Here is a 24,790-nt window from a genome sequence, read left to right as displayed (position 1 = left end):
GAGAGGACGCCTCCAGCCCAAGGTGGGGAAAGAACGCCCGCCCACACCTGGGCCTGGCTCCGCCCCTACAGGGCGGGGCACCTCCGCTCCGCCCGCGCTGCACTCAACCCCGATTGGCTGGAGGAGAAAACCAGCACCGCCATTGGTCTCCTCCTGAAGGGGCGGGGCCGGGTGGCGTGCGGTCCGCCCGCTGGAGGCCGAACCTGGCTGAGGAGAACCAGTGGGACCCAGGCCCGCGGCGCCGCGGCCCTGAGCAGAAACGGTAGGGTGCGCCCCACCCGGCGGCCAGGCGGAGCCACAGATGCCGGCCTTGGCCGCGCCGCTCCACCAGGATCCCAGGCCGCCTCCGGGCTCGCATTTCCCGCTGCTGCTGTTGGCGGTGCTGAGCAGCCCGGTGTGCGGTCTGGTTCCCCGCTCGGTGCCCAGGACCTCGCTTCCCGTCTCCGGTAAGGCGCGGGCGCCCTCGCCCTCAGCCCTTTGCGCCGCACCCAGGCGCCGCCCGCGGGTGTCTACACCTCCTGCTCCCCGGACCCAGGCAGCCGCATCCTGGGCCCCTCCGCGCCGGCCATAACGGCCATCCGCGCCCGAGACCAGGCGGGACTCCCTCGCGGTGCTGCTCCATGGCATCCCGTCAGGGCCTCGCGCCTCGGCCCCCGCGACACGCCCAGGCGGCTCCCGCGGCCCCTTATTCGCAGAACCGCGGGAGGGTTAAGTCCGTCGCGGTGCAGACATGGGCACTGAGGCCCAGGGCGGGTTTGGGAGTTGCAGGAGGCCATCTGTTCGCAGTTCTCTCTCCCTTATTATCCTCCTACCAGACATGCACCTGTGTCGGTCACGCCAGTTTGGTACCCATCCTGGCTTCCAAACCCGGAGATCTTCCATTCCATTCTATTCCACCCACCCATTCTTTTGGTGACCAGCTCAGCATTTCCCTCTGCCCACTTCTCAAATTCATTCGCACATCATTCATTAGTTCTATCCCCACCCCCGTTTGTCCTGCCCACAGCCCTAATATTCCCCACCCACTTCCCAGTTCCCTTCCATCTCTGACACCAGCTCCCATCCCCCCAGGATCCGATCTATCACAACCCCAATTTCCTAACGTTGCCTGCTCTCTCTACCCGTTTCCTCCATTGAATGTTGGGAACCCGTTCAGTGAGTTGACTTAAAATTCTGTTTAAATGATTTTTAAAGTCTCCAGAAAGAAAAAAGGAGGAGGGAGATGTGGTCCTTTCAAAAGCTGGGCAAGAAGCCAGGGGATGCCACAAGGTTAAAAGTGGTCATTGGAGTGATTCACACTTGCAGCGGTTCTCAACCTGTGGATCGCGACCCCTTTGGACATTGAATGACCCTTTCACAGGGGTCGCCTAAATACATCCTGCACATCAGATATTTACATTACGATTCATAACAGTAGCAAAATTACAGTTATGAAATAGCAATGAAAATAATTGTATGGTTGGGGGTCACCACAACATGAGGAACTGTATTAAAGGGTCGAGGCATTGGGAAGGTTGGGAACCACTGCTTTAGAGGCTTTCTGCTGAGGTGGGCATGAGTGTGGCTGTGGGTCTTGTTTTCTTCTCAGTGGGCATTGAGTGTTAGCACTTTGGGCAGACAGAACCAGTGAAGCTGAGAGTACAACCTGTTGGCAAAAGCTCTCAACTAATTGATTTTGATTTAGTCTTAACTTCAGATCAGTGACAAATAGGATGTTTTGAGTTGAGAGGACAGATGATTGGAGTATGGGCTTTCAGGTTGTGCTGGAGCAATAGCCACTACGTAGAGTTGTGATTACCAGGCTGGGTTGATGTCCAGGGACCCAGACAGGTCCAGATGGCAAGGTGGAGCAGAGCTGGGGATACAAAAGGAGGTTGAGGGAACCAGGGCTTATTGTAAGCATGAGAGACAGCGCAGTCATGAATATGATTGTAGGGAGATGGGTGGGGCTCTGTATATCTAGGAATGATATGCTGGGCATTCTATCAGTTTGAGGGTCGCTGAGCAGATGAAACAGGTAGAATAGAGTTGTATTAGTGGGGCCAAAGGAACCCTGGAGCCAGACATTGAGCTAAGAGGGTATGCTAACTTATTTGTTATAATCTTTAAATAGATTAGAGTATATCCCCCCAATTGCTTTCTTTCTTTTATTTTTTTCAGAGAGAGTGGAAGGGAGAGCGGGGGAGAGAGCAAGAAGGAAGCTAGGGAAACATAGATGTGAGTGAGGTAAATAGATAAGAATTTTGAATGCTGATGTGCGATTTACATTAGGTCAAACAGAGCTCATACTTAAGGAAGGAAGAAAGGAATGATTTGTACTATGTGTCAGATGCTTCCACATGTTATTTCATTTAATTCTGTCAACCACCCTGGATGGCGGTATTTACAGAGGAAAGTAATACTCAGAGAGGGCAAATAACTTAAGATCATACAGCTGGTAAATGAAAGAGCCAGATTTAACCTTGGGCTGATCCATTTCTAAAGCATATACTCTTGCCTACTATGGTCTATACCAGTCGTTCTCAACCTTCTGGCCCTTTAAGTACAGTTCTTCATGTTGTGACCCAACTATAAAATTACTTTTGTTGCTACTTCATAACTGTAATGTTGCTACTGTTATGAGTTGTTATGTAAATATCTGATATGCAGGATGGTCTTAGGCGACCCCTGTGAAAGAGTCCTTCGACCGCCAAAGGGGTCGCGACCCACAGATTGAGAACAGATGCTGTATACCTTCTAGCTTTTTGGATAGAATGGAGGTGGGAGGGATCAAGGGTTGTGGGAGAGAGAAATGGTAGTCTAATGTGTTAGTGAAAAGAATGTAGCATTTCCCTTCTAAGTAAAAGGAAGTTATTATTAAGTAGTTGTTGTTTTGGGTATTTTTTTAAAAAGGGAAATTTATAGAGGAGAGTACTTGACGCTTTTATAGATATTTTCAAATTGTGTGTCATGTTGCTATGAATAGATTTTACAGACTTATATTTCTGTTGTTATTTTAATAAAGTGTTCTATTTTTATAGAAAAAGCATACTTGACTGCATTGTGTGCTAAATATTCTGGCCTCATCAGTTATCTATCTCCGGGAAAGTTACATGGCCTGTCAGGCTCTGTCTTTTTCCCCTGTTGGCTGATAAATAAATGGAAGAACACAAAAATTGGCTCTTTTGGCCTTGTGGACCTAACCCTTCTTTAGCGATCACTGATATCACTCTTCCCTCTCTTTCTGCCAGAGGCTGACACTTATCTTACCCGGTTCAGCGACCCTGAGACATACAATTACTCTGTTCTTCTTGTGGATCCTGATTCCCATACACTTTATGTCGGCGCCCGGGACACCATTTTCGCTTTATCTCTGCCCTTCTCAGGGGAGAGACCTCGAAGGGTGAGAGATGAGAATGGGGAAGACCCCAGAGCATGTGATTAGATCCATGGTTTTATGGGAGGTCAGGGAGGGGTGTTGTGGTAGGCAGTGAAAGGTTAGTGAAAATGAATAGGGGAGGACATCAAGTACATTATCCCAGCTGAGGGCGTTTGGAGGGTCATGGTGATGGGGGAGGGTATGAGGCAGGTTCATATGACAGAAGGAGGCCATAGTGACCAGTTTTTAGGTGATAATGGGCAGAGAAATAATTTGAATCACATTAATCTAGGACAATAGCTTTCAAAGTTCTTTGACCAGCCCTTAATAAGAAATATATGGTATATTTTGACTCCGTACACAAAGTGTGTACTTGAACCAATATCTACTCTCCTATATGAGATACATTCAGATATATTTTGTTAAAAGTAATGTTGGCTGTGATTTCACAATTGATTTTATTACTCATGAATAGCTGGGTACCTCCAGTTTTAAAAACAGTGCTCTGGGGTTGAGGGGTGTCTCTGCAGTTCCCAAATTGATGGAGGTTGTGGAACTGTGTTATCTTCCCTGACTCGGGAGGACTTTGGGGATAATCAGGGGGAAATGGTCATTCCTCCTTTCTCAGATTGACTGGATGGTGCCTGAGGGAGAAAGACAGAACTGTAGGGAGAAAGGCAAGGTGGAGGTAGGTGTAAATCTGGGCCCTGTCCTGAGTGGCAATTGAAATGTTGGCCCAGCCCTGACTCTGTCAGTCCCCTGCAGTGCTGCCATCCCAATGGGCCCAGGCAGGAACTCTAACACCATACCATTACCCACCATTACTGACCCCAGAGCTGCATCTAACTGGCCTGACACTACCACTACCCTACCTTTCCTTGTACCTGCTGCTTCTGATTCTCTCTAACCATCTTTGACCCCCAGGATGAATGTCACAATTTTGTCCAGATTCTCGCCATTGCCAATGACTCTCACCTCCTCACTTGTGGCACCTTCTCTTTTGATCCGAAGTGCGGGTTTATTGTGAGTGATAGGGGTGGGAGGATGGGAAGGGTCATCTGTGAGTGACCATGATGGGGGGCATGCTTAAGGCAATTGTTGTGCATGATAAGCATTGGGGGTGAGGGATGTCCTCACAGGGTGGAGCCTTTGCCACTGGAGGAGGTACGAAAGGGTGGGGAGGGAGGTTGTCTGTAGAAGGTAAGTTATATAAAGTCTAATGGGATATGTAGTGGGACAGTGAAGGAAGTTAGGGATGCCAGCTGAACCAGGGAGAGGAGAAATACAGGAGAAACTTCAGAGTTAGTAACTCGCGTTTCCCTTGTCCTATGTATGTTTTGTCCAGGAGCCTGGGTCCATTTCTTAATCAGCACTGTCCATGCCTGTTTCTTCCTTCCATGGCATGTAACTCTCACCACCTTCTCCCATATCCACTGCCAACTTCCATGTACATGGGCTGCGACCCTCTCCTCTCATGAGTTTCTGAGGTCACTGCCCACTAATTAGCATCTGCTGGCACCATACTCTGGATCGATCTTGCCTTCAAGGTGGCTGCTCTGTCAGCCATGTTTTCTTCCAGGTCCTGTTCATTGCCGCTGAAGCCCTGGCATTTCCACCCTCACACCCTGGCAGGTTTGGTACATATTTACCCTTAGTCACATCTAGGCTGGTCCTGGCAACAAAAGTCCCTGGGACTTGATATCTCAGGAAGGATCTTGATGTTTTTGAATCCTCATCTTTTCCCATCAGTTATCCAGTAGTCAGTTATTGGTCCTCTGGTAGCTCACCTTTGTGACAAGGCCCGAGGATGAGTTGAAAGCCTCACACATCCTTTGATTCCAATGACTTCCCTTCCTATTCCATGAAGCAATAGGGGGGAGTGCAATGACTCCTTTTCCTGACCCTGATCTTTAACTTGCATCTTGACTTCACCCTTGTGAAATCTTCAGTAATCCTTGCCACCTGGGTCTAGTCAGTGCTTATCTCCAAACCTCTCTCTGTTAAAGGCCATCCTCAGATCTCTGGCTTAGAATGCTATAATTGTATATACTCAATATATAGCCAGTCCCTGTGGGCTGCCCTTGGGCTTATGCCAAGTCCTTTTCATAATGCAAATGATAGGCTCCCTGCTGGGTGTGGATAGCTCCCTCATCTTGTCATCCTGGGAAGGTTTCCTAGGGCAGGTGGTATTGAAAATCTCTATATTTTATCAGGTAATATTGAGTCTATAGTTTTCCAATAGTCCTCACAAGCTCACAAAGTAGCAGTAGAATTGTCATTGCCATTTTTGTCCTTTTTGAGTCTGTGCAGGCTTAGGGAGCCCATGGGTATGAATATCAACCATTGCTTACAGAGAATAGACTTACTCCCAGCTAATCTCCCAGCTATCCTTCCTTGGCTCTCTGAGGTTGGACCCTAATGGCTGTTAGGTATCTAGACAGAAAATGCTCTGGACATACCTGTCAGGATTGGCGTGACTTGGACCCCTGTCAACTCTCAAGGAACATCAGCACCCAGAGCAAAATCAGGGTTCTGTGTTCTGCAGCCCCATTTCTTTCAGCTTTTTTCTGTACCTTCTATCTAGCAGGCTCATGAAATGAAGGACTGTCGTTTTGTCGAGGCTTATTTTAGGAGAATATAGGGCACAGAAAGATCAGCTGTGTTAACCCTTCATGCCACATACCAAGATTGCCCTCAAGACTTTCTGGATGCTCTCTTCTGCTTTTACCTGCCTGTCTTTTCCTGTCTGCCCATGCCTATCTGCTTGAGCAAGTTCTTGCCTTATCCTTAATTCTGAGACTCTCATATTCCAGACTGATGACTTTGAGACTATTCATAACTATTTTCTGAGAACTTTGATTAGCTAGCTGCTCCAGACACAACAGCTTGCTCAGAGAAATGAAGGTTCTTACAAAAGGAGTTCAAGCACTGGACCTATCAGTTCCAGTAACGTGGAGTGCTGCCCTTCAGTGATAGCTCATTAGCTTTTGGAGGTCAATGTTTTAATTTGTTTTGTTGAGGGAACTCCAGCATTTAACTGAGAAAAATGTTAGACTTACATTACAACAAGACTTCACATTGAATTGAGTATCTGCTTTATCCCAGACTTGGTACTGGGTATTTGACATTCAGGAATGAGTTTAATTCTCATTACCCCATTATAATATTTAGGTATTATTTCCTTCCATTTTACAGTCAGTGGAACCTAAGTTCAGAAAAGGTAGGTACCATGTCTAATATGATATATCTAGCAGAGGCAGAGCCAAGATTCAAACCCAGGTTTGTCTGGCTCTGCTCCACTACTCCCACCCTTTAATCCAACCTGCAATACAGAAGTCCTGACCTGGCTTCAATTTCTTGTGACAGTTGACCTGTTTCATGTAACACGGACCATCTCTCCCCACCCTCATTCCCACCCCAACCACCTGGGAAAGGCCCTTTGCCAAGACAGAAGGATGGATTCCAGCCCCACAGCTCAGTGAGAGCCATCCTACCTAGCTCTGGGACTTGCCTTCACCACAACTGATATGTTCATTCACACAATTATGATACAATGAAGAAGCTCTACATTCAGAGATAGAATGTAATAGAGTGGTCTTGCCCCTTTGAGACCCTATTAAATGCAGTTTTGACCATACAGTAATCATAACCTGTTTAGTTAATAGGAGGCTCACTTGCTCAAAGGCTATAAAACTAGATGACATAATGATGCTATTTGGGGAAACTGGAAGAGGACTAGTTTTGATGAGTTTGCAGGGCCTGATAAGCCATCTCTGTGAGGAAGTCCAGCAGTCAAGTGCAAATGTGGACTAGAGTTGGAAGACCTGAGACTTGGAGAGTTTGGGGAATGATTTCCATAGACCTGGCTGACAACAAAATTAAAGTATATGTGAAAAGGACTAAGTATATGTTTTATAGGATTCATAGTTAGGGGCTAGAAAGAAGAGAAACAACTAGAGGAAATAGAGAATCAATAATTATATAAGAGGAGGGACTCTAGAAAGGTATAATTGGAAGAAAGTCAAGAAATAAAATATTTCAAGGGGGGAGTGGGTCAAATGTAACAAAAAGTAACTAAAGATTAAAGAGAATGAGAATTGAGAAAAGGCTCATCTTTTCTGTCTTTGGTGAAATGTAAGGGAGTAGTTTCAGGCATAGAGATGGGAAAACATAATTTGTTTTCTAGGAATAACAGGTGATCCAGGTTTGGTTAGAAGAAAGAGTTCCTTTTAAGAAGTATTAGAGAATAACTAATTTGGCCTAAAGTGTTTGTACCCCAGGCAATGGTGAGCCATTTTGTCATTCTCTTGCTCAAAAATTAGTGTAATCAGTGACTGATAGAGTAGGAATATTATTCTGGGGTGGATATGTAGAGTAAATTGAGGATGATGGTAGGCAGTGTGGCAGAAAGGGGGTTACTGCCATAGTTGAGTAAGAGGGGACATAGCAGATTTTAACCATGTCCCTGAAGTGCCCACACAACTTGGTAATCTCTTACTGAACTGTCATCTTTCTCCTCAGGGTAGGATGCTCCCACTGCCACACATGTAAGGTGCTTAGTCCTCCATTCCCGAAAACTCTTTGACCCAGTATTCACTTTTGGGAATCTCATATGACAGCTGTTTTTAACAGGCCTTGTCCAAGACTCTCTCCATAAAATAAAATAGCGTTTGCCAATTACAGCAAATACACAAGCAGTCAGAATGGGCCAGGAGTGTACTTATACTCAGGGGACATATATCTGCATTGCAGCTCCAACTACCGTCCAGGTTATTAGGCTCCAGCAACACCATCTGTGCACACTGGTTTGTGAGCCAGAGATATCCTGACACTTCCATGCCATAACTTTGATTCCCAACCAGCCACAGTTAACATTTCCTATTAGTCCTAGGTTGAAATCATCCTTGATTTCTATTTTTAGTTATCTTGAAGCCTCTCTTAGTGTATGATGCCTAGCTAAGGTAACTCTGGCTGGCTCTTACACCCTTCGCCCACACCCAGGTCATTCCACTTGGAGTCTCTGGGTGAGGAAGGCATTAAATTCGCAAATCCTCAAATTCTGACTTGAGCTGAAGCAGAGTCTCTTCCCCCTTCTCTGTATTCTTGGCTCTGGTGCTATCTTTTATCCTTGGGGTGGGTGTGGGTAAAGGATGGCCCTTCTTTTAGATTCCTGGGCTTCAGATGGTCCTGTATCAGTCTCTTCTTTAATCTTCTGAAGGGCTTCAGACTTCAGCAGGCCTGCTCTCATCCTCCTTGTCCTGTAGCACATTCTCCAGCCAGTTGCAAACCCTACAATTTCTGAGGAAAAATCTGTCTTTCAGCCTCTCTGTGTCATCTAGGGCCATCTTAGGTGCTCCTTCATTAGAGCATGTGGTGTTTGGGTATTAGGGGATTGAAGGAAGAAGAATAAACTAATGAAAAAGGGATGGCAGAAATGGGAAATGCAGGAATGGGCAGGGGAACAGGAGTAACAGACTGGGAATATGGGGATGGTAGCAGAGGAATGGGAACTGGGCTTTTCCTTCATCTGAACATCTTTGTGATTTTCATCAGGAACCCTATGACCCCTAAACCAATTGCCCCCTTCTGGTCTGTAGGCCGTGTCCAGTTTCCAGCAGGTTGAAGGAATTGAGAGTGGCCGGGGGAAATGTCCTTTTGGACCAGCTCAGCGGTCAGCAGCTGTAATTGTTGGTGAGTGGGAGAGATAAGAACCTGTGACTTCTTGCTATAATTGCTGCCTTCCCCACTCCTGCTGTTGGAATTTCTGTGTCCTTTCTTTCATTTCCTCGGAATGTCTATTATTCCCATGTCTCTTTCTAGCCTTTCCTATTCTCCCCAGCAAATGTGTTTCCTCTGCTAACCTCATTTCTCTCCCCTCTCCATTTTATTTCTGTTCATAAGAGGACTCTGCTACAATGCATATAGTAATACACTTGGAAAAAGTATAAAGAACATATGAAGTCTTCTAGAATAGAACTGTTCAAAAGAACTTTGTGTGATGATAGGAATGCTCTGTATCTTTGCTGTCCAAAAGTAGCCACTAGCTACATGTGGCTCTTGAGCTCTTGAGATATGACTAGTACGACTAAAGAAAAGGGTTTTTGGTTGTATTTAATTTCAGTTTAAATGTAAATAGTCACATGTGTATAGTCGCTTCTATATTAGCAAAGGTCTAGATTATTTACTCAGAAAACCACTGTTAATATTTTAAGATATTTCCTTTTATCTTGTTGTAATGTGTATGCAAGCGCATATTTTACTGGCCAGTCCTTTGTAGCGCAGATGAGTCAGTAATGACTATTCAGTAAGTTCCTGCTGTTACTTTCTTTGAACAAGCCATATATATACAGTTGCTCAAGTGTTGAGTGGTTCTTTCTGGAGAGTGACTGCTTAATTCTTTGGTAGCTACAAAGTGAATTGTTTGTGCCCCACACAGTGTGTATTTTAGAATAGAAGACTCCACATGCACCCTCCAAATTCAGTGAGGATCTAGCCATTTTCTCATGATAGTGTTAAACAAGCAGGTTAGTAGATATTTTATGTGTGTGTATATTAGAAAACTTTTAAATGTCATGCTACATGGGTATAATTTTGAATTCTGTTATGTAACTTTATATCATAGGCATTTCTGTATAATTTAAAAATTCTTTGTAAAGAGAATTTTTAATGACATCATGCTATTACTCATCCTGTAAACATACGGTAATTTAATGAAGCAACTCCAAATAATTTCTATAAATTAATTTTATTTTAAGTTTTTGCTATTATCCATTAATTCTGTAATGAACACTTTTGTGTATAAATATTTGTCCTTCTTTTAGATTGTCTCCTTAAGATTTGTGGAAAGAGATAACTATACCAAAGGGTGTGAGGATTTTATGGCTCATTATCTGTTCCTAATTGGGTTTTTAGAAAGAGTGCACCAATTTACACCCTAAATCAGCAGTAAATGAGAGTGCTTTTTTTTCCACATAAATTTCACCAAAATATAATGTTGTCACTTTAAAGGATCTTTGAGTCCTGACTGATGTGGCTCAGTTAATTGGGTATCACCCTGTTCACCAGGAGGTTATGGATTGGATTCCTGGTGAAGGGCACATGCCTTGGTTGCAGGCTCGATACCTGGTGGGGTTGTGATGGAGGAAATCAATGTGCTCTCACATCGATGTTTTTTTTCTCTCTCTCTCTCCTTGTGTGTCTCTCTCTCAAAACCAATGAACTTATCTAAAAAAAGGAAAAAAAGATTGTTGAGACTAAAATAGTACCTTGTTTTAATTTGTATATTTTTGAATATTAGTGAAGTTGAACATTTTTCATGTGTTAGTACTATTTTGATTTCTTTTCTCAGAAGTCCTCTGCTTACTTTCTTGGGTCAATTGCCAGGTAGGATATTAAGGTTTCAATCTACATATTTTCCTTTCTAATTACATTTTTTAAGCGAATTCCTTCTTCAGTTAAAGAGCAGATAAAAACTTTTTTCTTAAATTCTTTTCCACAAGCACTTAACATTTTGATTTTTTTAAAACTTATTTTGATGAATGACATGAGATGGAGACCTAAATCAATTTTTCCCAACTAGCTAATCAGTTGACTCATTCATCATACTGTTTTTTCTTTCTTCACTGACTTTAGCTATGAACTTTGTTATAAAGTTAATTTTTATCTATACTTTTGTGTAATATTTTATGAAAAAAATTGGAATGTAAGATCTAACAGTAAATTTTTTCTTATTTAGGACTTCATAGGAAAAGTCATAAAAGCTATACAAATTAAATAAATTTTAGTGAGATAATTAAGGACTTACTTTTTTTGAAAAGAAATAACAAATGTTCTGAAAGTGAACAGAAGTATATATATATGATAAATACAATATTTGGGTTGGGTTACCATTTCTATCATTCATCAATAGTCGATATTGATGAGACCTTTTTTATACTCAAACATATTTTAAGGAATATTTAATCGATGGTTTATTTTTCTTGACTTTTTATAAAGCATGTGTGGCAAAATTCTGATCCAGTCATTGGCAACATTAAGAGATAGTGATGGTGAATGTCTCTTTTTAAAAAAAAAAAAAAAAATTTTATTGTTGAGAGTATTACAGACATTTCCCATTTGTGAATTTCTTAAAAAAAAACAAACGATTTTAGATTGATTTTTAGAGAGAAAGAAAGGGAGAGGGAGAGAAACATCAACGTGAGAGAAAAACATCAGTCAGCTTCTGGGGATTAAGGCTGCAACCCCAGGCATGTGCCCTGACTGGGATTCAAACCAGAGACCATTTGGTACATGGGATGGTGCTCAATCAACTGAGCTACAGCAGCCAGGGCTGTGAATGTGTCTTGATTCTACATAATTGCTTATCAAACACATGATGTCTCTATTGCAACAATCTAAAATAATCATTTAGCATACTTTCTTTTTTTCAAGCAGTAAACTTTAAGTACATTCAACCTTCTGCTTGTAATTTCTCAGTGTTCCAGTCAGCCAGTGAATTTGCATTAGCATGTGGTTCAAGGGCACAGATTTCTTAAAGGAGATCATTGCATGATAAAGAAAAATTTCAAAAAGGAGTAACATCTTCAAAAAGGTTTCAAGTTTTCTTTCCAAATAATGAAGTTGTCTTTTCTTCCAGATAATGATGTTGGCTTTCATCTGATAATTGATGGAAGTGATCAGAAATCACTTTCTACCAGTTAACATACAGCCTCCATGTCTCTTTCTGTCTCATTTCCATGTCATAGTCAATACCAATATAAATTTCTCTGTCAAGTTCTAAACTTTATAGGGTTACAATTTAAAATTTTTCTTGATCTGAATAGGTGCCAGTATTTAGTTGGAACTTTCAATGTTGACCTATTTTGCTGTGCTATCCTCTGTTTTGAAAACAGTGAAATAGAAATAGTGCCAACATTCGGTAGGAACTAGAACCAAAATTCCTAGTTATGAGATATAAAAATGTCCTTAAATATAATAGAGGTATTTTAAAATAAAAAGTTTTGGTAATGAAAATATTATTAGACTATAATATTTATTAATAGAATATAATAAAATAACATTTTAAATTATAAAATGAATAATGTGCATTGTAGAAAGTTGAGAAAATGTAAAAATGTTAAAGCAGAAAGTGAAAGGTTTTTTTTGCAATTCTATGATTACCAGGTAACTGCTATTATCTTAGACTACTTTTTCTGTGTGTGTATTTGTAATAAATTGGAATTATTATGCATATTTCACTTAGTATTGTATACTAAACATTTACTTGTTATAGAAATTAATTATTCAAAACATGATTTCTAGAGACTACATAACATTTATTCCATCATATAAATATGGCATAGCATAATTTAATAATTCCTATAAAATTATACATGCAGATTTAAAATCTATTGTTTTTATGAATAAGACTGTAGGAGACATTTTTTTACATAAATTCTTCACAGAAATGTCATTAATTGCATATGAGTAAACCCAAAAAGTAGACTTGCAGGGCCAAAGGGTGTAAAGATTTTTATGGTGCTCGATAGGTTTATCTAAGTTCCTTTCTATTTAGTTCAACCAACTGTGGTGAGAGGGCCTGTCTCACTGCATCCTTGTCAGTCCCAAGTGATATATATAATAAAGCATACAAACAGTGACTTCCTCCAAAGGCTAATTTGATGTATTTTTAAAAAATATATTTTATAGATTTTTTACAGAGAGGAAGGGAGAGAGATAGAGAGTTAGAAACATCGATGAGAGAGAAACATTGATCAGCTGCCTCCTGCACACTTCCTACTGGGGATGTGCCCGCAACCAAGGTATATGCCCTTGACTGGAATCGAACCTGGGACCTTTCAATCCACAGGCCGAAGCTCTACCTACTGAGCCAAACTGGTTACGGCTTGATGTATTTTTTACTTCCATGTCTGCTAGTGAGACTGAACAACTTTTCATTCGTTTATTAGTACTTGTATTTCTTTTGGGAAAAGCTTCCAAAATCATGTCTTCAAATATGACATTTATGTATACTACAGTTAGATAAAAGTAACAAAATGATCTCAGTGTCTGTAATTGCACTGTTCAGATTGGGAAATATTGTAAAATATTTTGACAGTAACTTTCAGATTAGCCTAAAACAGGGGTGAGCGACCCCTGGCACGCATGCTAAACATGGCGCACCAATAACTTTTGCTGGCACATGAAACCCTCTCTTATAACCTTCCATTATAATTTTTGTGAACATTTGAATGACTTAAATGTTAAATTACAAGGAACTGGTAAGACACTTGATGTGATGTTTGGTTACATAAAGGTTTTTGAAAAGAAACTGGAAGTCTTTAAGAGGGATGTGGATGGTGAGAGATTTAGGTATTTATCAAACCTCAAGAGGCACATCAAAGGCTGCCCAAAAGATGACAGAACAAACTGTCAAAGCCCTCAAAAGCTGTTTTTAAACATCATTGAGTCAACTATTGAGCAGTTCTCAAGATTTGCAAAATTCAGAGAACTGGAAAAGACAGCAAAATTCATGAGGTTTCCAGACAGCATGAAACTGGAGGAAATAAACTTACAAATGTCTTCATGGATAGACATGGCTGACTTTGAAATGCAGTTGATTGAATTTCAGAGTAGTTCAATTTGGAAGCAGAAATTTATTGACCTTAGAGTTGACTTGGAAAACATTGAAAAAAACAATTAGGAGTACCAGAGAGAAGTGTCAACAACGAACTATTGAGGACTTGGAATGCCAGTCCAAAAAATTGTTTCTGTTTACAAAACTTTGCAACAGCGTTACTCTCCATGTTTTCATCCACATGTGCTTGTGAATCTTTGTTCTCAGTGATGAATTTTGTTAAAGTCTCATAATAGGAGTAGCCTGATGGATGAAAGTAGTAGCTCGTGCATATCTCTGAAGGTCACAAAATATAAACCTGATGTAAAATCTCTGTCATCAGTGATGCAGCAGCAAAAGTTCCACTGTTGATATCAAACGGAGTCATAAAGTTTTCTGTCAGACGATCAGTGTACATGTATACATTAAAAAATAAATGTATTTTTCATCATCATATACTGTATTTTTGTCACTCGAATGAATTTTATTATTTCTTCAAGGTTCTCCACATATGTACACCTTGAGAGATATCAAATAGGCATAACATGTTCTCAAAAAAATTAGGGTTGGCATGCAGAAGAATTTTGAGTCAGAGATTTTGCTGTTTTTGGCACACAATCACAAAAAGGTTGCCCACCCCTGGCCTAAAACATCGGCAGTTCCTTCCAAATCTCCTTTGTAGTGTTTTTATCTTCTGCTCATCAATGTTGGGGCTCATTAGATTTCCATGCAGGATCCTCTTCTGTTCTCATTCTGTGTGGTTATGAACTCAACCAGCCCTGTGGATTCTGTTTTCACTGCCTCCTGATGCCTCCCAGACCTTATCTGGAGCTACTGACCACACTTCCAACTACCTTCCAGACATCTCCTTTGAATGTCCCATAGAAGTCTCAAAGTCAGCATGTTCCAAAGCTCATCATTTTCACTCACCTCCCCCAAACCTGCTCCTTCATCAGTGTTCCCTCTGCTGAGTGCTTACCCACCCAGGTACCTAAGCTAGAGATAGCAGTCATCTCTGGTCTTCCTATCACATCCTATTATAAAAAAGAGGGGGTTTTATCAGGAAGAGCAGAGGGAGGGAGCTTTGCTCTTTCTCTTTAGGAACCTGTCCTGAGTTTATATCATTTTCTTTTGGTCTCATTGCATCTTGTATCATTGTATCTGCCAAGTAATACTGCAAACGTTCCAGATGCACTGGGTGCTGCCAGTCCACCTCTTAAATCCAGGTGTATCTGCCCCAAGGCTAGCATTCACACACTGAAACAGGACAGCTATAGGGCCAGGTCAACAGAAAAAAAGGTAAATGCCACATCTCCAACTACCTAATTATGGCCTGATAATAGACTGTGTTTTTAAAGAAAATTATCTAGCTGCCCCAGTCCTTAGATAAGGAAATGTAGACTATTTGGGTAGCAGCTGTTTAACCTGCAAAGCTCTGATCATGAGAAGAAAAGGAGGTGGAGGTAGGAAAGCCAGGATATTTTTAAAATCCTTTTGTTTTTAAAATATATTTTTATTGAGTTCAGAGAGGAAGGGAGAGGGAAAGAGGGATAGAAACATCAATGATGAGAGAGAATCATCGACTGGCTGCTTCCTGCATGTCCCCCACTGGGGATCAAGCCCACAACCAGGGCATGTGCCCTTGACCAGAATCGAACCCTGTACTCTTCAGTTCACAGGCCGATGTTCTATCCACTAAGCTAAGCCAGCTAGGGCTGTTTAAAATTGTTTTAAAGCTAATGAATGATAATTCCTATTGTAAATCTCTAAAGGTGAGCATTTTGATAAGAAAGTGAAAACTTGAAATCCCAGGGGAATGAAATATTCATTGCCATGACACTTACCCTAGTCTATCAGTGTTATGTTCTAACACATCTGGGAAGCCTGTGCTCACAGGCTTACATCTGGGCAGGTAGAGAGGTGGATCGACTTCCACAAATAATTGTGATTCTTCATCTTTTGCAACTTTCATTCTTTTTTTTTTGTATTACCAAAATGAAAATATCTCCATTTTTTGTATTATAAAATTAAATGATGCTAACTATAAAAACCATTCAGTGAACACAAGAAGTATACAGGAGAAAATTAAAATCACTTATAATTTCATTAGTCAGAAACAAACTTCACTAACACTGTAGAGCTATAGCTCCTTCAACAATTGTTGCTACATCTATAGACATGTATACATATCTTTAAACGTCGGGTTGAATTGTACCCAGTGTTTTGTTCTAACCAGCTTTTTCCCTAAACTCAACACTGTGGGCATCTTTCTCTTTTGCACATCATCTTTTGCCAGTAGGAGATGTATATTTTAATGTCTACTGACTTGACCTATTCAGTAATAATCCACCAAAAACTGCACATTCAGGGATATGGATAGTACAACAAAATATTTGGAAGTGAGACTGTCCTGGAGAATCTAGGACATGGGGTAATCCTGTGTCCTCTGTAGATTTTTGCCCTCATCAACTGATGGTCGCTATGCTTTCTCTGTGTTTGAAAGACTGTTGCAAGTTCCTTGGTTCACCTGAAACCCTACTATTTCCTCCCAAAGTGTCTGATCCCTTTTGTAGTCCCTTAGTGTCAGTGATCCTCCGCTATTCCATCCTGAGTGTGATCCTCAGCAATCTAGGATCCAGAGTTCCTGAGTACCTTTGATGATCTCTTAGAAAGTTTTGAACCCTTTACCTTTATCTATCCTTGGGTCCTTGCATGGTTAACAGAGGTCCTTTACTGTTTGCAGAATACTTATGATTGTCTACACACACAGGTACCACAAACCATGCTATCAACATGTTTATAACTGTCTCCACAAAATCTCCCTCCATTCTCATTCTCAGGTTATCCATGACACAACTTCTACCAGACTTTTGGTTTTAGAGTGTTTTATTTACAACACTCTTAGGGAAATTTTCATTCCAATTTTGACTTCTTTATCAACTTTTATTTCCCCTTGGAAATACAGAGGACTGGCTTATTTGCTGCTCCATTTGGTACCAGGACTTGTGCCCTAAACCTGGTTACTCCCTCCTGAAACTACTGCAAGGAAATAAATCCATTTTATAATCCCTCCACCTCAGGCAACAATTGAAGCACATGGCCCCTTGAGAGTTCATAAGGAGCTATCCCCAACATGTATTGAATGCTAGCCTTGGGCCAGGCCCTACCTGGGCTCTGTGTTTATCTCATTTAAGCCTCAGCGCTGCTCTGAGGAACCTGAGGCTTAGGAAGGTTAATTTACCCAAGATCATACTACCTGTAAGCAAGCATTCAGGGTTTAAACTCAAAACTCCCTGGCTCCAACATGCTTAGATTCTTATCACAATCACAAATCACAAGAGAGAGTATAGTCTCTCCTACATTTCCTCCACTGTTTCTAACCCTCTACTGTTGCCCTCTGAGGGTTCCTTACTCTATTTTGCTCTGCATAACTTTTTAAAAATAGTGGTGATCTTTCTGGTGCCTGAGGCATGCAGCTTTGCTCTGTCATGACTGTTTTCCCTGTAGTGGCTCTACTCTAAAGCTACTCTAAGTGGTTGAGCCCCATGGCTCCTGTTGGGGTTTCTGTGCACTGACTTCTGGCACCCTAGCCTCTCTTGCTTCAACATCCTCTCTGACTTGGTCTTCTGAGTTGCCTTCAGTAGCTTCTCCTCTTAGAGGGTGATATCCTAGGGCTCTCTTCTCGCTTTTCCTGTCTAAGACGTTAACATCATGACTTAAGCATGACTCCCAGTTAGCCAGTCGTGGCCAGGTTGCCTGACTCCTTCTGTTGGATTGCCTTCCAATATCTGTGACCATATTTCCTGAAGGTTCTTCACCCTTAGCATGTCCAACAATTAAGCTCATTTCTTTTCCAGCCACCTCCTTTATGGGCCTTCTCCTGTCATTCCCTGGTTCATAATATCACCATCTACTATCATCTATCTTCTAAGCAGGAAACCTTAGAGATACACTTTATCCCATTCTTTCACACCTCATACTCCATTGATTTTCTTTTTCTTTTTTTTCTGCATGTCAGCCACTGTTTTATTTTTATTTATTTTTTTGATATTCATTTATTTTTACTTTTATTTTTTTATTGTTTTATTGCTTAAAGTATTACAAAGAGTATTACATATGTCTCCTTTTTTTCCCTGCCCATCACTATCCCTTGTCCTCCCCTACCCCCCCAGTGTCTTATGTCCATTGGTTATGCTTATATGCATGCATACAAGTTGTTCGGTTTATCTCTTAACACCCCCCACCCCAGTCCTTTCCCCCAACCCTCCCCGGCCTTCCCGCTGTAGTTGGACAGTTTATTCGAGGCAGATCTGCCTCTGTATCTAGTTTTGTTCATACGTTTATAATGGTCTTTATTATCCAGAAATGAGTGAGATCATGTGGTATTTTTCCTTCATTGACTGGCTTATTTCACTTAGCATAATGCTCTCCAGTTCCATCCATGCTGTTGCAAATGGTAAGAGTTCCTTCTTTTTTATAGCAGCATAGTATTCCATCATGTTGATGTACCACAGTTTTCTAATCCATTCATCTACTGATGGGCACTTAGGCTGTTTCCAGATCTTAGCTATGGTGAATTGTGCTGCTATGAACATAGGGGTGCATATATCCTTTCTGATTGGTGTTTCTGGATTTTGGGGATATATTCCTAGAAGTGGGATCATTGGGTCAAATGGGAGTTCCATTTTCAGTTTTTTGAGGAAACTCCATACTGTCTTCCATAGGGGCTGCACCAGTCTGCATTCCCACCAGCAGTGCACGAGTGTTCCGTTTTCTCCACATCCTCCCCAGCACTTGTTGTTTGATGATTTGTTGATGATAGCCATTCTGACAGGTGTGAGATGGTACCTCATTGTTGTTTTGATTTGCATCTCTCAGATGATCAGTGACTTTGAACATGTTTTCATATGTCTCTTGGCTTTCTGAATGTCCTCTTTTGAAAGGTGTCTATTTAGATCCTTTGCCCATTTTTTTGATTGGATTGTTTATCTTCCTTTTGTTAAGTTGTATGAGTTCCATAGAAATGTTGGAGATTAAACCGTTATCAGTGATAACATTGGCAAATATGTTCTCCCATGCAGTGGGCTTTCTTGTTGTTTTGTTGATGGTTTCTTTTGCTGAGCAGAAGCTTTTTATTTTGATGTAGTCCCATTTGTTTATTTTCTCTTTAGTTTCCAATACCCTAGGAGCTGTATCAGTGAAGAAATTGTTTTGGCATATGTCTGAGATTTTGTTGCCTTTGGATTATTTTAGTATTTTTATGGTTTCCCATCGTATATTTAAGTCCTTTATCCATTTTGAGTTTATTTTTGTGTATGGTGTAAGTTGGTGGTCTAGTTTCATTTTCTTGCATGTATCTGTAAAATTTTCCCAACACCATTTATTGAAGAGACTATTTTAACTCCATTGTATGTTCTTGCCTCCTTTGTCAAATATTAATTGAGCGTATTGGTTCGGGCCGATTTCTGGGCTCTCTATTCTATTCCATTGATCTATATGTCTGTTCTTGTGCCAGTACCAGGCAGTTTTGAGAACAGTGGCTTTGTAATTCAGCTTGATATCTGGTATTGTGATCCCACCTGCTTTGTTCTTTCTCAGGATCGCTGCAGCTATTCGGGTCTTTTTTTATTCCAGATGAATTTTTGGAGAGCTCGTTCTAGGTCTGTGAAATATGCCATTGGTATTTTAATTGGAAGTGCGTTGAATTTATAGTTTGCTTTGGGTAGTATGGACATTTTAATGATGTTGATTCTACCAATCCAAGAACATGGTATGTTCTTTTATCTGTTTATATCTTCCTCTATCTCTTTTTTCAATGTCCTGTAGTTTTCTGAGAAGAGGTCTTTTACCTCTTTAGTTAAGTTTATTCCTAGGTAGCTTAATTTTTTTGGTGCAATGGTAAATGGGATTGTTTTTTAATCTCTCTTTCTGTAAGTTCAATATTCGTGTATAGAAATGCCATAGATTTCTTGGCATTAATTTTGTATCCTGCTACATTGCCAAATTCATTTATTAAGTCGAATAGTTTTTGATGGAGTCTTTAGGGTTTTGTCTGTATAATAGCATGTCATCTGCAAATAAAGACAGTTTTACTTCTTCTTTTCCAATTTGGATGCCTTTTATTTCTTCTTCTTGTCTGATTGCAATGGCTAATACTTGCAGTACTATGTTGAACAGGAGTGGTGAGAGGGGTCATCCCTGTCTTGTTCCTGTTTTTAGGGGAAATGGTGTTAGTTTTTGTCCATTGAGTATGATATTGGCTGTGGGTTTGTCATATATGGCTTTCATTATGTTGAGGTATGATCCTTCTATTCCCACCTTGCTGAGAATTTTTATCAAAAATAGGTGTTGAATTTTGTCAAACGCGTTTTCTGCATCAATTGATATGACTATGTGGGTTTTTTTCTTTCAATTTGTTTATGTGATGTATCACGTTTATTGATTTGCGGCTATTTTACCATCCTTGCATCCCTGGGATAAATCCAACTTGGTCATGGTGTATGATCTTTCTGATGTACTGCTGGATCCAATTTGCTAAGATTTTGTTGAAGATTTTGGCATCTATGTTCATGAGGGATATTGGCCTGTAATTCTCTTTCATTGTGTTGTCTTTACCTGGTTTTGGTATTAGGGTGATGCTGGCTTCAAAGAATGAGCTTGGAAGTGTTCCTTCCTCTTGAAATTTTGTAATAGTCTGAGTAGGATAAGTTTTAGTTCTTCCTTGAATGTTTGGTAAAACTCCCCTGTGAAGCTGTCTGGTCCTGGGCTTTTGTTTGCTGGAAGCTTTTTGATGACTTCTTCAATTTCTTCCATAGTTATTGGCCTATTGAGATTTGTAGATTCTTCCTGATTGAGTTTTGGAATGTTGTATTTTTCTAGGAATATGTGCATTTCCTCCAGGTTGTCTAGTTTGTTGGAGTAGAGTTGTCCATAATATTTTTTAACAATCATTTGTATTTCTGTGGGGTCTGTTGTTATTTCGCCTCTATCATTTCTAATTTTGTTTATTTGGGTCCTCTCTCTTTGCTTCTTGGTGAGCCTGGCTAGAGGTTCATCAATCTTGTTTATCCTTTCAAAGAACCAGCTCTTGCTTTCATTGATTTTATGTATTTTTTTTTCCTCTATGTCATTTATTTCTGCTCTAATCTTTATTATCTCCTTCCTTCTGCTCACTCTGGGCTTTTCTTCTTGCTCTCTTTCTAATTCTTTGAGTTGTAGAGTTAGATGATTTACTATCATTTTTTCTTGTTTTTTGAGATAGGCCTGTAGAGCTATAAACTTCCCTCTCAGGACTGCTTTCATTGTGTCCCATAGGTTTTGGATTGTTGTGTTTTCATTGTCATTAGTTTCCAGGATGTTTTTGATTTCTTCTTTGATCTCATTGGTAACCCAATCAATATTTAATAACATGCTATTCAGCTTCCAAGTGTTTGAGTATTTTGAGTTGTTTTTATTGTAGTTTATTACTAATATTATGCCATTGTGGTCTGAGAAGATGCTTGGTATGATTTCAATATTCTTGAATTTGGGGAGACGTTGTCTGTGACCCAACATGTGGTCTATTTTTGAAAATGTCTTATGAGCACTTGAGAAGAACGTATATGTTGTGGCTTTGGGGTGAAATGTTCTGAAGATGTCAATTAAGTCCATCTGATCTAGTGAGTCATTTAGGATTGCTGTTTCTTTGCCGATTTTTTGTCTAGAGGATTTATCCAGTGATGTCAGTGGTGTATTAAAGTCCCCTACTATGATTGTATTGTTGTAGATCTCTCCCTTGATATCTTTCAGGAGTTTTTTTTTATGTATTTGGGTGTTCCTGCATTGGGTGCATATATGTTTATCAGGGTTATATCCTCTTGTGGTATTGATCCCTTTAGTATTATGAAGTGGCCTTCCTTATCTCTTGTTATGGCCTTCACTTTGAGGTCTATTTTGTCCAATATAAGTATTGCTACCCCAGCTTTTTTTTCATTTCCATTTGCCTGAAAGATATTTTTCCATCCCTTCACTTTCAGTCTGTGTGAGTCCCTTCTTCTGAGGTGGGTTTCTTATACACAGCAAATGTATGGGTCATGTTTTTTTATCCATTCAGCCACTCGATGTCTTTTGCTTGGAGCATTTAGTCCATTTACATTTAAAGTTATTATTGAAAGGTACTTGTTTGTAGCCATTTCTATTTTTTGTGGCTGTTTTCTTTCTGAGCTTTTTATTTCTTCTTTTTACACTAGTCCCTTTAGCATTTCTTGCATTGCTGGCTTGGTGGTGATAAACTCCCTTAGCCTTTTTTTGTCTGTGAAGCTTCTTATTTCCCCTTCAATTTTGAAAGATAGCCTTGCTGGATAGAGTATTCTTGGATTCAGTCCTTTGCTTTGCATCATTTTGTAAATTTCTGTCCATTCTTTTCTGGTCTAATGTGTTTCTGTTGCGAAATCATTTGATAATCTAATGGAAGATCCCTTGTATGTAACTTTCCATCTCTCTCTTGCCGCCTTTAGGATCCTCTCTTTGTCCTGAACATTTGCCATGGTAATTATGATGTGTCTTAGTGTGGGTCTTTTCAGGTTCACCTTGTTTGGGACTCTCTGTGCTTGTGTGCCTTTTTTCTTCCCCACCTCAGGCAAGTTTTCTTATATTATTTCTTCAAATAGGTTCTCTAACCGTTGTTCCTTTTTCTGTTGTTCTGGCACCCCTATTATTTGTATGTTGTTTCATTTCATGTTGTCCCATAGCTCCCTTAGGCTCTCCTCCTGTCTTTTAATTTTTTTCTCCAATTGCAGTTCAGTTTGGCTGTGTTTTACTTCCCTGTCTTCTAATTCGCTAATTTGGTCCTCTGCTTCTCCTAGTCTACTGTTGAAACTTTCAGTGGTGTTTTTTATTGCAGCTATATCACTCTTCATTTCTTCTTGGTTCTTACATAATTTATTGATTTTTTTTTCGTGCATTTCTTTTTGATTCTTACATAAGTTGTTGATTTTTTCATCCGTTTCTTCTTGATTCTTGCATAAGTTGTTGTTTTTTCATCTGTTTCTTCTTGATTCTTGCAGAAGTTGTTGATTTTTTCCTCCATCCGGTTTATGCATTCTAGGACCCTTAATCTGAATTCTTTTTCCGTCATGTTGCATGCTTCTGTTTCTCTTAGCTGCTTTTCTGGTGAGTCCTCCTTTTCTTTCCTTTGGGGGTTTCTTTGTCTATCCATGTTTGATCTCACCAACATATCTAGTTGTTGAGTCTTTCAGGGGGTGCTCCTTGGGTGGCAGTGGCTCCTCAGGCTGTGGTTGCTCCTCGGGTGGTTGTGGTAGCAGCTGTTCCTTAGTTGGCAGCAGCTCCCCGGGTGGGTGCTGTTGACAGCTGTGGTGGCTCCTTTGGTTGGTGAGGGGAGGCTTCACACACAGCTGGTGTTCCTCAGACAGAGGGTGTGCCAATTATGAGGCTGCTGTTCCTTGGATGGGGGCGTGCTACACACGCAGCTGCTACTCCTTGAACTGGGGCGGACTGCTCATGTGGCTGCTGATCCTTGAATGGGGGCTGGCTGCATGCTGCTGTTGTTCCTCTGATGTGGTGGGCTGCTTGTGGGGCTACTGCTCCCTGGACTTGGCCAGGTTGATTGCAAGTCTGCTGCTCCTCGTATGGGGGTGGGCTGCTTGTGCAGCTGCTGTTCTTTGGATGGGAGTGAGCTGCACGCATGGCTGCTCCTCCTCTGACGGAGATGGGCCACTCACCTGGCTGCTGCTTGTCGGACAGGTGCAGGCTGTTGTGGCTGTGCTCCTCGGACCAGTGCGTGCTGCACAGGGCTGCCGCTCCTTGGACGTGGGCAGTCTGCTCGTGTAGCTGCTGCTCCTTGGACCGGGGTGGGCTGCTGCTGCTCCTCGGATGGGGGCGGGCTGCTCACACAGCTGCTGTTCCTCGGGTTGGGCAGGCTGCTCGTATGGCTGCTGCTGCTTGGACGATGGCAAGATGCTTGAGCAGCTGTTGCTCCTCGGACTAGTGCAGGGTGCGGGCTGTGCACAGCTGCTGCTCCTCGGATGGGGGCGGGCTGCGCAGGGCTTCTGCTCCTCAGATGTAGGGTAGACTGCTCGTTCGGCTGCTGCTCCTTGGACAGGTCGGACCGCTCGTGTGATTGCTGCTCCTCGGACGGGGAAGCAGGCCGTTCACACAGCTGCTGCTCCTTGGACAGGGGCAGGCCACATGAGGCTGCTGCTCTTAGGCCTGAGGCAGGCTGCTCACGGGGCTGATGCTCCTTGGACAAGAGCATGCTGCTCACATGTCTGCTGCTCACGTGGTCGAAAAAATAATGTGAAAAGAAGTAGGAAATAAAGCAGCAAACAAAAAAAAGGAGAACAAAGAAAAAAGAAAAAGAAGAAGAAAAAAGAGCAACAAAGAAAAAAGCAAAAAAAAAATCTAACAAAATAATAATAAAAAAATAAAAATGAAAAATTGAAATGTCATTCCATTGGCTGTCTTAAGATCCCAGTTTTCTGGAATGTCTGTGATTTTTGTTGTTGTTGTTGCTGGGACTAAAAGCTCCTCTATAGGCCAGACCCTGTTAACTCCCAGGGACTAATCAGATTATTTTAATCCTTCATCCCATTCAGGGTGGAATCTGGGTGTGGCTGTATTCCTTGCCTGGGGCCTATCCTTATATCCTCAGGAGAAAATGGCTGCCCAAGTCCTGGGCTCTGGGGTGACTCAGCACTCAATTTGCTGCCACCTCTCCTGGACCCCCTTCTCTCCCTAGCCTCTCCCAGATTCCACTCTTCCGCACCTTCTCCCGCTCTTCAGCATGGGTGAGTGTCTGTATCCGAAATGTCCTATGAACAGAGTTCAGTGAAAACAAACAA

The 24,790-nt window shown here is 41.4% G+C and overlaps 1 protein-coding gene across 1 annotated transcript in view; it reads left to right on the top strand.

Moving 5' to 3' along the window:
* The first annotated feature begins 301 nt into the window (after window positions 1-301).
* LOC132213957 (semaphorin-4F-like) overlaps window positions 302-24,790 on the top strand; it is a 36,449-nt gene continuing 11,960 nt past the window's right edge. The window contains 5 exon segments of the mRNA XM_059660817.1: window positions 302-446; window positions 3,231-3,382; window positions 3,987-4,046; window positions 4,283-4,381; window positions 8,956-9,049. Coding sequence (XP_059516800.1) covers window positions 302-446; window positions 3,231-3,382; window positions 3,987-4,046; window positions 4,283-4,381; window positions 8,956-9,049 — 550 coding nt within the window.

The sequence above is a fragment of the Myotis daubentonii genome, chromosome 12 (genome assembly GCF_963259705.1).
Source record: "Myotis daubentonii chromosome 12, mMyoDau2.1, whole genome shotgun sequence".
Taxonomy (NCBI): domain Eukaryota; kingdom Metazoa; phylum Chordata; class Mammalia; order Chiroptera; family Vespertilionidae; genus Myotis; species Myotis daubentonii.
The sequence above is the reverse complement of the archived record's forward strand: the minus strand, read 5'-3'. Positions and strand labels throughout refer to the sequence as shown.